The sequence below is a fragment of the Rhinolophus hipposideros genome (genome assembly GCF_964194185.1).
Source record: "Rhinolophus hipposideros genome assembly, chromosome: 24".
Taxonomy (NCBI): domain Eukaryota; kingdom Metazoa; phylum Chordata; class Mammalia; order Chiroptera; family Rhinolophidae; genus Rhinolophus; species Rhinolophus hipposideros.
This window is the reverse complement of record NC_138070.1, coordinates 10,333,349-10,347,131: the sequence shown is the minus strand read 5'-3', so window position 1 is coordinate 10,347,131 and position 13,783 is coordinate 10,333,349. Positions and strand designations below refer to the sequence as shown.

The following is a 13,783-nucleotide window of genomic DNA, read 5'->3' as shown; positions in this document are numbered from 1 at the left end:
CCTGCTGACACTTTGATCTTGGACTTCCAGCCTCCAGAACTGAGAAAACACATTTCTGTTGTTTAAGGCCCCAAGTCTGTGACTCCTTATCACTGCAGGCCTAGCAAACGCATACAAACCATAACAGCAACAGGGTAATAATCTTTATTGAAAACTTACTATGTACCAGTTTTCTAAGTGCTTTCCTTTAACTCATTAAACCCTCCTATGAATCCTGTGAAGTACGAATAATACCGCCAGGTGACCGATGAAGAAACAGACACCGAGAGAGCAACTTGTCCAGAGTGGCACAGCTGGTTAAGGGATGGAGCCGGGGGTACACAGTCCCAGGCAGACTAGCTCTAGAGCCCACTTTCTTGACTGCTGTACTTTAATGAAAAGGAAGCAGAGTTCTATGGTTCTAGAATAACCTCAGGAACCCAGGAGCCCCCTGGCTCAGTAATGTTCAAGTTCAGTGATTTCCCAGTCCCCAGAAAGGTCCAGCCTTGGTCACAGCTGGCATGGGGAGGGCAGCAGACAGTAATGGGAAGATTTAATAGAGAAGCCCACATTTGAACCCCAGTTCTCTTTCCTAGGGGCCTGAACAACCCTGCATTGTTTTTTCTCTCCTGAAAAATGGGCCTCAACATCATACGTGCATAGAATTCCTGTGGGATCAAATTCAGAATACCCTTTTCAATGGACCAGCGTTCAATAACTGGGAACTGTTATCTCTAGTCCCTATGGAAAGAGCTCCAGGGCCGACCGCCTTTTCTAGTTCCAAGTGGAGACCTCTTGTATGGGAATCAGGCAAAGGATTCTGTGGCCTTTACCAGAAGGAGCAGAGAGCCCAAAGGTAACCCCTGTGGTTAGCCCAGAACTGGGTGCACTTTCCCACAAACACCCTACCCCCAGTTCTGGATGCCATCTCTCTCCTCTTGGGCTTGTCTTCTCTTCAAATGTAATCAGGACATGGAAATTCAGTCTACACAACAAATACAAGTGGAGCTGATTTGCTCTCTGCGCATGTGTCGGAGGAGAAACAAAGAGCCTCTCACCCTGCAACAGGGCCCCAAAGACACGCCCATAGAGCCCTAAGGCATTCCAAATATATCATGAGCTTACTGAAAGCCAGAGCTGAGTTCCACTCATCCTCTGGACCCCACAACCCAGGGCACACAGTAGGTGTTTAATAAAACATATGCTGGCTCTCACCCAGGCACAAAATGACAGCAGGAGGGAAACTATACATAGCTTTCACACTTGACCCTGTATGATTTATTCTCTTTTCAGACACCAGGGTGCATTTTAAGAAACATACATTCGATTATTTCACTAAAAGGGCTTCCCATTCTAGACTTCCTCCCACAGTTTCAGATAAACCCTATAGATAGGGAGTAATAGCATTCCCATTTTACAGATAGAGAAACTGAGGCTCAGAGAGACAAACCTGTCAGATACCGTGGATTATACGGCCCCAAACTTAAAGAGGTGTGCCCCTATCTAACTACCCAAGGGCTTTGTACTGTAGTGCCTTTGCACTTTTCCAGAAGGGGGACCTCTACCCTGTCCCAACTCGGTACCTATGCTCATCCCTCAGATTTCAACTAAAATCTCTCTTGCTTGGTGGCGCCTGTCTTACCCCCAGACAGTGACAGTCTCCTTGCTCCTAGTTCTCACTGCACGCTAACCTCACCTGCATGGGATTGATCACGTGTCATCCTTTTACTCCTTACCTGTGACTCTCAACCTGGCTGCACATTACAATCAGGAGAACTTTCGAAAAATATAGGTGACTGGGACCCAGTGTCGAGCACGTGAGTCAAAATCTTTGGGGGTGAGCTCTGGCATCTCTGCCTTTAGAGCCCCAGGTGATTCTAATGTACAGTCAGCTCTGAGGACAGCAGTTTAGATTGGGCCCTATGCCATGAAGTCAAAGACCACGATTGTTTACCCCCATTATATCTCTCCAACCCAGCACAATGCATGTGCCATACAGCACATGTTCAAGAAATAATATTGTTTGAAAGAACGAATGAATGAGCATACTAAAGGCTCTGAGAAGGCCTGCAATTGAAAAAAGTAATTTTGTTTAAACCGAGTGTTTCCCAAACTTATTTCACCATGGAATTCTTTTTCGCTGTGGAAAACCTATTAATGCTGTGAAACCCAGCAAGGGACATGCTGGTCTGGAAATATCTCTGGGTTCACAAACTTGACCCAGAGGGTAGTTATCATAAATCTGGTGCAAGGAAGGAAGTTGAAGATGGCTACCCCACTCTCCTACCACATGGTCCATCCCTGCTCCCTTTAAAATACCAAGAAATGTGTGGTCCTACTCCCTTGGGCTTGGGATAATAATAAAGATAATATTAATAATGACAACAACAACTGACACCATGGCTATGATCCCCAAGGGGCCTCGAGCTTTTTCTGCACTTTACGAAGCTGAGCTAAGAAAAGAGTCTGGGCAGGTGCCCACGGTGGCCCCCATGAGGCCCTGGAAAGCCTTCCTGGCCCCCTTAAGCTGGTCAGCACTCTGAGTTCACTGGGCTCAGGGGGCCTCCAGTACAACCAAGGAGGGGCCCACCAAGGGGCTTTTCATAGCTGGCCTCCCTTCCCTGGGCCCCGGTACACAGCAGAGATTTCAGACTAAGTGGGAAAGAATATTCCTTGGGGAGGCAGAGGCTGTGCTTCCAACTTAATCACTTAAGGGCTAGAGAGGGAGGCAGCCCAGGAGAGGAGTGGATCTGCCCAGATAGGGGGCAGCCGAAATGTATTGGCTCAAAGCACAGACTCCAGGGGGGGAAATGGAATGGGGTCCGAATCTCAGCCCTGCTGCTTCCTGGCTGTGTGACGTTAAGTAGTTTACTTCCCCTCTCTGAGCCTCAGTTTCCTCATCTGTAAAAATGGTGGTTAAAAATAGTCCTGACTTCATCAGTGACAGAGAGTAAATACACAATACACGATGGCTTTTATTTTTCTGTCCCCAAAGATCTCATGGTTCACTTGAAAGCAGATAGCAATTCTGTCTTCAGAGGTTGGAAAAGCTCTAACAAGTGTGCTTATTATTTGGATGCTTTATTTGTGCATTTTCACACTCAGTCACTCCTTCATAAGCAACCTGAGTTTCAGTATCTACCACTTATGGGTGAGGAAACTGAGGTCTAGGCATGAAGTACTTTCCAAAGGTAGGAAGTGGCTGAGCTGGGATTTGACCAAGGGCTGTCTGATTCAAGACCAGAGCTCTTCCCTGCAGGCTTGATGCAAAACTAGTCCCAATGTGGGACTGGTGGGTACTCTGATTTTACAGCCAATCTCAAAGTTGCAGGAGAACCGGAATGGGATGTGAGGGAGGAAAAGCTTGGCTGCCAGCATGATAGGGTTGGGGGAGGGGAGGGTCTGGGGCTGGGAGATTGTCACAGCCTGAGAACGTGTCCCATAGTGTGTTCTCTCTTGGGCTTACCTAGAGAAATACTAGGTAATTCATCAGTGTTTTAACTGTGTTTTCTTACATTCTCTGTTTGTCTATTTGGCATCCACTAATTACAGGGCCAAACTAATAGCCAAAGTTGTTTATATCTCCCTTTCAATCCAGAGCCCATATTCCCAACCACTTCTTGATCTAACGCTCACACATCCAGCCAACATTTCTCCTGCCCCACATCACCCAGGACCAGGTACCAGACAACCTGAAACCACCCTATAGCCCAGCACCCGCTATAGTTTGTTACTCAAACTACACAATGCTAAGCTGTTTCCCCTGCTCTGCCTTGATTTGTGCAGAAAACACAATAAAAGCAATGGCTTATGCTTTCACTTTGCTCCTCCTTTCTGCCTCCTGATGGACCCTGGCACTTCCCCATGTGGCCCTACGTGGTGTGACATGCCCCCTTCTCTCGGGAAATGTAAGTAATAAGGATCTTCTTTCAATGGCCTTAGCCTCTCCATGTTGTTACTTAGTCACCTCCATACATTAAAATCCTGTGGGGACCATCATTGAGACAATGAGTCAAGTGGATCACCTGTCACACAGGCTTTGAGAATTACCATAAGGGCAATAGCCAGCTGTTATGTATTGAGTAGTATATGCCATCACTGGGTAAAGCAGTTTCTAAGCGCATGTCCTTTGCTCCTCTATCAAGTAACCCTGAGAAGCAGGTATTCAATCCAGTTTTGGGTTGCCCCTGCACACCCGAAGCCCAGAGGCCCCAGATGGAAGGAAACCAGGAGATGTTTACCTTTCAGGTGGAATGTTATCCGTGTTACTGCTGTGGCGTCTCTGCATTTTCCTTAGGACCTGAAAGCCAACACATGACATGAGCTAGAGTCTCCCAACATTCTGCCTATCAGATTACCATGGCACCCATAAATAAGGACTACTCATGTCTCATATCGCTAGAGCTCTCTGACATTTTCCAAACCCCGTTTCCGTCCATTATGCCATTCAACATTCAATCACACAGAGGAAAGTGGTATCACCACATTTCACAGACGAGGATCTTGAGACCCAGAGGTGAAAGACGTCCTCATGGGATAGAAGAAAGCAGTGAACTGTGCCGCAAAGTGGTGATGGATGAGGCTCAGGTAGTAAATGGCCATCAACTGTGATTGCATGGCCATCAGCCGTGGCTAGTTGGCCGTCCGCTGTAACCAGTGAGCCACTGGCCACTAATATAACTGCTCTGGCTATGCTAGCAGCAAATGGGGGCTAGCAAGATGGTGGCTGAGCGAGCAAGCGCAGATTGCAGTTAGCACGGCGGATTGCAGCTAGCGAGGAGAGTGAAGGAAAGTCGAGGAGAGTCAGTCGGTTGGCAGCAAAGCGGACAGCAGGTCGCACGTCGTGTAAACCCAGCCTCCAGTGAGACCATAGTGGTATGACTTCCCTACCTATGGCTCCGTGGGTGTTCCTTTTTGGCCTAGCCATCTCCTGCGTTCTTATGTGGGGAGCGGGAGCAGAGACCCCGCAGGCTGCCCTGCATGACATTGCTGTGCAACTGTGGACAAATCAGTAACCTCTCTGTTGCCTCAGATTCCTCATCTGTTAAATGGGAGCGGGGTGGGGTGGCCAAACCCAAAGCTTCTTTCCAGCCCCCACAATGAATAAAGTGGTAATGAAGATGTGACTTCTCATGGAGACACGTCACCTTGTTCACTGTGAGGAGCCACATGGACTTCAGAACTCCATGTTGACGATACTGGAAGTAGGCATTCAGGGCTCCTGATGGGGATGTGACCACTGGATTCTAGAAGAAGCTGCTTCCCCCTGCTCTTCCTCTGCAGAGGGATGCACTGGTCAGGAGAGTTCACGAGAGACTCCAAACCCTGGATGGAACAGAAGACTCACATGAATAGTCCATGAGATACTTTGAACCTGAGAATAAGTGAATAAGTCTTGGGGCATCATGGGTAGCTGTGAGCATATGATTCCGTCTGGTTAGCCTCTCAATGATCTCTTTTTAGGACTCCTGAGGATGGTCATGATCTCAATATATTTTGTCCTAATGTCAAACTACCATGTTTCCCCCAAAATAAGTCCAGGTCTTATATTAAGGTTTGCTCCAAAAGATGCATTAGGGCTTATGTTCAGGGGATGTCATGCTGAAAAATCATGCTAGTGCTTATTTTTCGGTTAGGTCTTATTTTCGGGGAAACACGGAATTAATGAGTCGCTACTGGGGAATACAGAACATATGTTTTAGAACCACAGTGGTTTTCCGTTGCAATCAGAATAAAATCCAATCTCCGTTCACCGCCTACAGGTTCTACCTGATGTAACTCACGTTTTTCCCACCTGATTTTCCTCCACTCTCCCTTTAAGCATTCCCCTCCAGCCACACTACCTTTCTGTTCCTTAAACATGCCAGCTGTGCCTACCGCAGGGCCTTTGAACTTGCTGTTCCTTCCCTCTGCAATGCTTGTCCTTCTGGCTAGCTCCTTCAGGTCAAATGTCACCTCCTCCCGGAGGTCTTCTCCTCTCACCCTCCTGACCCACCATAACATTGCCCTGTTTTACCTTCGTCATAGCACTTACTGATTTACATGTTTGCTTATTTATTTATGATGCATCCCCCACTAGAAGATAAGTGCCACAAAAGCAGGAGGCTGTCTGACTGGTTTGCCCCTGTACCTCAGCACCTAGAACACTGACTAGCACAGAGCAGCACTCAACAAGTATTTACTCAATGAGTCCAACATCTATGGGTCTCTCAGTTACCTTTTTCTACACCCCTCCCTCCTTCCCAGCCCTTTCACCCTAAAGAAGAAATAAAGGTTGTAGACTTTCCATGAATAGGTTTGGTCTTGAATATTTTTTTGTATGGGGACAAAATATGCTATCTGATTTTTTTAGTTCAAGGCACCATAATTGACCGTTGAGTGACTTCCTAATCCTGACCAGCCTTCCTCAGGGGTCAGCATTGGTGTTACTAAGGCCACTGATTAACGAGAAAACCCACTAGCTAAGCCTCCTTTTTCTTTTGTGAACTCAGCTAAGAAATGGGTCAGTAGCACCATCTTTAGATATGAAGCAACGCTCATTATGTAAACATTCCTCAAGAAGTTGTAATGTCAGCTTAATGTCTTCCTCCCAACCATCCCCCCCATCACCTGAAAATACTTGGGGAAAATAAAAGTCTCCCAAAGCTTCCATCCACAAATTTGACACAACGTCTTAAACGAAATGCCCAAGATTCTATTTTCAGAGGTTGGCTTTCAAAGGGTCTCCAGATATTCTGTCGGAAACAGGCCGTAAATAATTATTCCAATATTAAATTCTAGAATAAATTTTTGCACCTGGCATGCATCTGAATGCCTGACTGAAACCCCTTTTAACCCTCTGCTTCATGCATCGTACTTCATCCCTAAGAAAAATGACACTGAGACTTTTCAATGCATGCTTTGTTTTAAGTTGAGCTCCGGGGCCGTTACATGAGTGCACCGAAACGCATGCAAAGGAGCATCTCCTGCATCATTTGCATTGGAAGGAGACAAGTGCGCTTTGGATGAAACGCCGCCAGCGTCTTTAATTCCTGCAGCCAACGTTCAGCGCAAAACGCCCTCGAGACTGCAAGGGTAAGAGACTACACAGACCATCCCGGGATGGGGGTAAAAATAGCGTTCTTTTTACTTGCCCGGACAATTTAGCAATCACAGCAGCATCATTCACGTCCCTCCAAGCCAATCGCTCGCGCAGCCCGGGGAGCACGTGACTACCGAGTGCTTCCGGTCTCTGCTGGGATTCTTTCTCGCGCTGACCGGACCAGCGCGAAGATCGGGACACAGCGACTCCCAGCGCACGCACATGATTGCCCGCCCCTTTCCCGGGATTCAGCCAATAGGAATCCGCCTCTTCGCAGGGCCCAATGGTAATGAAGCCGAGCGAGGTCGGCCGGTGACGTAAGGGGAGTGGAGGCGGGACGTAGAGCGTAGTCACCTGGCGCGGCGTGGGTTGGGTTTTGGTAGCGGGCTCGGCTGGGGCGGCGGGGCCGGCGCCCGGCGTGGGAGATGGGGCGGCCGGCCGTGTAGGGGCCATGCCGCCCGGGCCCCGGGCCTGCCCCGCTCCGCGCCGGCATGGTGAACCTGGCGGCCATGGTGTGGCGCCGGCTTCTGCGGAAGAGGTGGGTGCTCGCCCTGGTCTTCGGGCTCTCGCTCGTCTACTTCCTCACCAGCACCTTGAAGCAGGTCAGTGGCCGCCCGCCCTCCCGCGTTTGCTCCGGGCGCCTCGGGCCCCTCTCCCGGCCTGTCCCCCCCGCGGCCGCGCCGCCCGTGTGTCCCGAGATGTGGGCATTCGTGTCCTGGGACTGAGGACGCGCGGAGCGACCTGCCCGTGTCGTTGGTTCCTGGGGAAGAGGACGCGCGGGGGCCTGGGGCCGCGCTGGGAGCGACCCCGGGGCCGTGGGCCCTGGCTCCGCCGCGGGTGTTACGTCCGCCGGGTCCCGCTTCACCCTCGCTGCCGCCCCGGGGGTGGCGTCCTGGTGACGGCGGGGACCGCGACCCTCGGGAGGCCGACGGGGTGGGGCCCGGCAGCAGCCGCGCTGCGAGGCCCGCGGTGGCCTGTGTGGCCTGGGCTTAATTCGGGGGCCCAGTGGTGCCCGGAGAGACTCGGCGGGACCCACCACGTGCCCTTTCCGCGCGTGGCTTGCTTGGCTGGAATTTTCTTTTCCCCCCCTTCGTTTTCCTTCTGGGGGGGAACTGGAGAGGGAAGACGGGGCGGTTTGGTGGGAAAGGAGCGGGTGAGGTTTCAGGAGGAAGACCCTCCGGCGGGCGTACCCCGTGGGCCGCCCCGCTGCGCGCCCCTGTCCCGTGTGGCTATCGAAGGCCCCCCTCTTCCCTCTCTAGGGTCAGATTGGTGCAGAAACTACATCGTGGAATAGGAAGTAAGCTGCACGGTCACCTAGTTTCAGTGGTTGGCAGGGGAGCTGTGCGAAGGGAGGATAGCGAAGGCCGCGTGTTGGAAGCTGCTTGTATTCACCGGCTGGGTGGCTGACGTTCATGGGGAGCAGTGCTTCCAGGACGGGTGTTTCTGCCACCGCACGGGCGGCTGCTCAGGGGCCCGTGCTGTCCCCTCTCTGTCTGGCGGACTTCTGAACGTGGTGAGGGCGCCAGGACTCCGGCGTCCGCCGCGCTCCCAGCCTGATCCAGCTGATCTCCGGCATCATTGTTTAAACACCAGCGGTTACGGCCTTGGGATCCCAATTCATAACTGCAGCCTGGACCCGTCGAGAAAACCCCAAACGCTTCTGTCTGCTGCCTCCACGGTGCATCCTGCTCTGTCCATGGGTCCTAGTGGTTCCTGCTGCCGCCCCCAGCCCAGCCGGCTTCATCTCCCGCCTGGCCCGCTGCAGGGCCCACCGACGGGTCTATGCTTTCTTCTTTGCCCTGCAGTCGGTTCTCTACCCCACGGGGGAGACTTGAAAAAGTCCGTCTTTCAAAAGTCCGACACGGCGCTCTCCCGTGTATAATTCTGTTTCGGGTTCTTGCTGCACTGGGATACACCCCAGACTCTCTGTTCCACGCTTATGGTGAATCTTTTATGTCACTGCAGGTCAGGCTGGCTGTTACTGCCTCCGGCCAGACTGGGTGACACAATCTATATTACTTCAGTGCCTCGCCCAGAGACCCGCTTTATTTCCTTTGTGGTAGGAACTGAACTGAACGTTTCTTGTTCATGTACTTGTTTATCTGGCTCCTCTCTCCCTTCTAGAATGTAATTTTCTTGAGAACAGAGCATTGTGTTGTTTATAGGATCCCAGCCCCTAGAATTCTGCCAGGTACTTCATGGGGACTCAAATATTGGAACAAACGCGTGAGTCTTTTCATTGGGGTGACTTTTTCCTGTCTTAGTCTGGCGCGCTCCTAATTTTTCATGTCTTGAATCAGACGCTGTCTTCTCTGTGACCTTCTCTACAACCACCTTTTCAGGGTTCAGTGCACCTTGTTCATTTTTTTTTTTATTACAGTGTGTCTTTTTTAAAAACCTGTGATTTATGACCCTAATCGAGGTGTAGTTTTTTGAGGGTGGGAGGTGATGATTGTGATTTCCCTAAAACTGTTGGCAAAATTTTTGTTTTGCACATTTCTCCAGGTCTAATTCCCCCATGGCCCAAGAAACACTAACTATAACTTCCTTATCCCCAGTCAGCGACTGCTAGTCAGCCTTCCGTCTCTATCGATTTGCCTATTTTGGACATTTCGTATGAGTGGAACTTTACAATATGTGGTCTTCTGTGTCTGGCTTCTGTCAGTTCGAGACCAATGTTTTCAAGGTCCATCCATGTTATAGTATGTGTTAGTACTTCATTTTTATGTCCAAATAAAATTGCATTGTATGCATCTACCACGTTTGGCTTTCCCATTCCTCAGTCGATGGACACCTGGGTTGTTTCCATCCTTTGACTATTATGAAGAATGCTACCTACCATGAACATGGGTGTACAAAGTTTTGTTTGGAAATACGCTTTCAGTTCTCTTGGGTTTGGCCCTAGGAGTGGAATTGATGGGTCATATGGGGACTCTTTCACTTTTTGAGGAACAGACTATTTTCTGAAGTAGTTACATCATTTGCAGTGAACTTTTCAGAGGCTATACTTGTTCAGTTTGATGTAGTAGCAAAGAAGATTATCCATAATTATCTGGAAAAACCCTTAAAATATTCCCATTTCCAACTATACATCTGTGTCAGGTAGATTTTCTTCAGGTGCTTCAACCCGACCAACATACTGCAGAGGGAGATAAGAGAATGTCCTATGAGGCCAGATATTTAAAAGATTTGCAGAAATAGGAAAACGTTTCTTCTTCTCATTAAATTTCTTTTTTTTGTTTGTTTTGAAAAATATTTTCACACACATACACACAAACTGTTGAATAGGTTCATTGTTATTGTTAAATGAATAATTTGTCAAAAACAAATATTTTAAGAATTTATGTCTTAATTTCCAATATGATAAATATCAAAAGCCATAATTCTCATAAACCCACATTTTAGGGTCCTCAGTAATTTTTAAGAATACAAAAGGTCTTGGGACCAAAAACTTGGGATGCATTCTGGCTGATGCTCTCCCGCGGGCATTTGAGTGTGCTGCTTGTGCTTTGCTGCTTTGGTCATCTACTCAGGAGCCAGGTGACTTGAGGCAAGTTTGCTCCATGTTTCCTGTCCTCTGGTTCTTCTCTGTAGAATGTGTGGCGCAGGGGGGTGGGGGAGGGGATTCGGGTTACTTGAGGTCACCGAAAACTTCTGCGCTCCCTGTGACCCTGAGCTCTGTCTGCTTCACTGCGAAGAACAACACATGGAGCAGATCCTGGGATTTTTGCTTAGAGAATAGTTGATTATCCTCTACTGCTTTGAATTCCCCCGCTTTTTTGGTTTTCATGTTAATTAATGCTTTGGGGGATAGTTGAAATTGTAGAGATGGGAGTGCAGGAGAAATTAGTGACAGTGGTGGGGATGCCATTGGCGGAGAGGATAGGGAATGGTGAGAGGTGCCAAGTGACTTGGGCACATTTCTTTAATAAATGTTTAGTGAACACCAGCTGTGTGGTAGGCACAGCCTGCTAGGTGGTGGAGATGGGTGGGAGGGCAAAGCCGAGGAGGCCTTCCTCTCCAAGCACCTATACTCTGCCGGAGGGTAAGGGGCAGAAGTGGCAAATAAGCAAAGTTACTTCATTTAATGATTTAGAATATTTGAAGAAAACAAACCAAGATGGCGTGATAGAGCAGCCAGGTGGGCCTAACTCTGGGGCATATGAGCTGAGATTACAGAAATCCCAGTCTTGGAGTCAGAAGAGTCCTTAGAGGTGCATAAATGTTCAGGTGTGCAGTTCCTGACCGCCTCATGGCTATTTGCATAACCCCTTGAAAATATATTAACGTCTTCAGCTTTAAAGTAATGAAGTACGTAAATTGGTGCCAAATTAGGTACTGTTTAAAGTAGAATAAATCATAAGAGAAAGTTGCTAATCTGTTTTTTGTTTTTCACTGATCACCAAGGTACATATATTTTTCAGAAAGTTTGTAAAGCACTACACAGGGTAGAGGAGGAAAACAATTACCCATAATCTCACCAACCAGAGGGATTCACTGATGATATTTGGGCATGTTTTCTTCTTTAATTTTTCATGATTGGGGCATACTGTTTCTTCACTTTATATATACATATATATATATACATATATATATATATGTATCTATTTGTTTATATATATATACATATATATATATATACACACATTTCCCCCATCTTTTAGAGCTTTTTATAAGTAAAATTTTTATAATTAAAATTTTCCATGATCAGGTTGCATTTAGCCATTCCCCCAATGTTAGACACGTTGGATGCCCTCTGGCCTTTATCCCTTTTTTTCCTGTTGTTTTTTTCTTCTTTTTTGGAGAACGATAAGCAAATCTTTTAATGACAATGCCTTCTGTTTAAGTGCTTTACTACTTAAATGGGACATTTATTTCATTTCGTCCTTATGATAAGCCCTGAAAAATAGGACAGTTACTAATATACCTTTTAAAATCAGAGATTAACATACATTAGTAATAAAATATTTCTGTAGCTCCTTACAATTTATGAAGCAAGTTTTCATGTTTGTTTGAGCTCCTTTTGTTCCTGCTCCTTTCTTTGGACCCCAGCGTAACCTGTGTGGACATGTGCAGTAAACGACTGCAGAGATTGCTGATAACGCTTTATCCACTGCTCTGGAGGTTCTTGGAGAGTAGAGCCCCTGACTACCTTTGACTTTCTTTCCTTGATGCCTTGTAAGATCTTGATATCTTTGAATGAATGAATCTTGAATGAAAGAAATATATATGTACATTTATATGAAGATTCTTAAAATTGAGACAACATAATAGGGTTAGGGGAACCCTGGGCAAGGTCTGAAACCACCCATCCAATGAAGGAATCCCGTCAGGGCCCCTTCCACCACACCTACTGCACTCAAGTGAACATGTGCTAATTCATTACATTTGCCACTTACACAGTCTCCTGTACAGTTTCTTTTGATTGTACAACTCTTATTCAGTCCTTTTGGCAAAGTCTTGAATATTCATGTCTGAAAACAAGTTCTAGTGCTGGGAGAATTGCCTTCCTGTTTACCAGGAATGTGATTATGCGGAAGAGGTCCTTCTGGGATACACTTGCCCATGAACTCTTGTTTTTTTCCCCCAGGAAGAATAACAAGATAGTTCAGAGTAACGTTAAGAGCACTTTTAACCTTGTTGTGAGATTCAGTTTACTGCACTTTGACCAGCCTCTTAACAGTCTTTATGGCCATTAATTTATCTAGGGTAACATTTGACGATTGGTTTGGTTTGCACATGGCTTGATTACGCAGGTAACTGATAGGTCCCAGCAGAGCAGAGGAGTATGAATTTGCAGGTAGTTAAGCACCTAAGTGATTTGCCCCATGTTCCCAAGGCTTCTGCACTTAGCTCTTCTTGCACCAACTGAGGAATACAGATGTTGTTTTTTTGTAACCCATCCTATTCCTGCCAGTTCTTTCCTTTAAAAGAAACAAAAAAGGAGCAGAACAGAAATGAAAGCCACCTTGAAGGACTGCTTTACACAAGTAATTAAAGAACAAAATCCAGTCCTAGTGTGGTGGTTGTAAAAATTGTAAGCACTGTTACATAAATGCTGGTAATATTACAAATGGGACGTGTAACTTTGGGAAGTTATTTGGCACTGTTTAGCACTGACTACTTTTAATAACTACTGCAACAAATTCAAGAGAATAAACAAATTCTGTATTTTTATTGCAATGCTATCTATGATTAAAAAGTCAAACAAACCTGGGGCGGGCTAAATGTTGATCTGTAGAGGATGTGTTTACTAAATTATGGCACACCAGCATGATGGATTATTATATGGCCCTGAAAATGTGATTCTCAAGATGATGTAGGTACTTGAATGGTTTATCATCCAGTTAGTGTCAAGAAGTGCTGAATGTAAAGCATCCTCATTTATAAGTGTAAATGCCAGGGTCCAAAGCTAGAAGTTAATAGGCAAAAATAGGTACAGCTTCACTTAAGTGATGGGATTGTGAGCAATTTTTGTCTCTAACGTTGGTAATCAATTTTTTAATTTTCAATTTTGGAATAATTATGGGTTTACAGAAAAGTTTCAAGGAGAGTACAGAGTTCCCATAGATCCCTGACTTAGTGTTTCCTATTGTTAATGATAATTGTAATCATGTTTTTAATAATGTTTTTATCATTTTATTTTAAATTAAAAATGAAAGTATTCCAAATATGATTTTTTACAAAAGCTGTTGATAATCACTTATGGTGCTTCCATGTTAG

At 46.7% G+C, this 13,783-nt stretch overlaps 2 protein-coding genes across 7 annotated transcripts in view; one reads left to right on the top strand and one right to left on the bottom strand.

Moving 5' to 3' along the window:
• Positions 1–7,177, bottom strand: part of RNFT2 (ring finger protein, transmembrane 2) — a 64,953-nt gene extending 57,776 nt beyond the window's left edge. For both annotated transcript variants that reach the window (XM_081036624.1, XM_081036623.1), the window contains exons 1-3: positions 7,113–7,177; positions 5,127–5,304; positions 4,221–4,279 (exon numbers count right to left, since the gene is read on the bottom strand). In XM_081036624.1, coding sequence (XP_080892750.1) covers positions 4,221–4,279; positions 5,127–5,150 — 83 coding nt within the window. In that variant the 5' untranslated portion in view covers positions 5,151–5,304; positions 7,113–7,177. The remainder of the gene's footprint in view (positions 1–4,220; positions 4,280–5,126; positions 5,305–7,112) is intronic.
• A 218-nt stretch (positions 7,178–7,395) lies between these two features.
• The window catches only part of SPRING1 (SREBF pathway regulator in golgi 1), a 38,995-nt gene continuing 32,607 nt past the window's right edge, over positions 7,396–13,783 (top strand). For 2 of the 5 annotated variants that reach the window (XM_081037128.1, XM_081037126.1), the window contains exon 1: positions 7,407–7,662. In XM_081037128.1, the coding sequence (XP_080893254.1) occupies positions 7,552–7,662 (111 nt within the window). In that variant the 5' untranslated portion in view covers positions 7,407–7,551. Of the gene's footprint in view, positions 7,663–13,783 lie in introns of all 5 variants that reach the window. The other 3 variants (XM_081037129.1, XM_081037127.1, XM_081037130.1) reach the window with 3 other exon arrangements.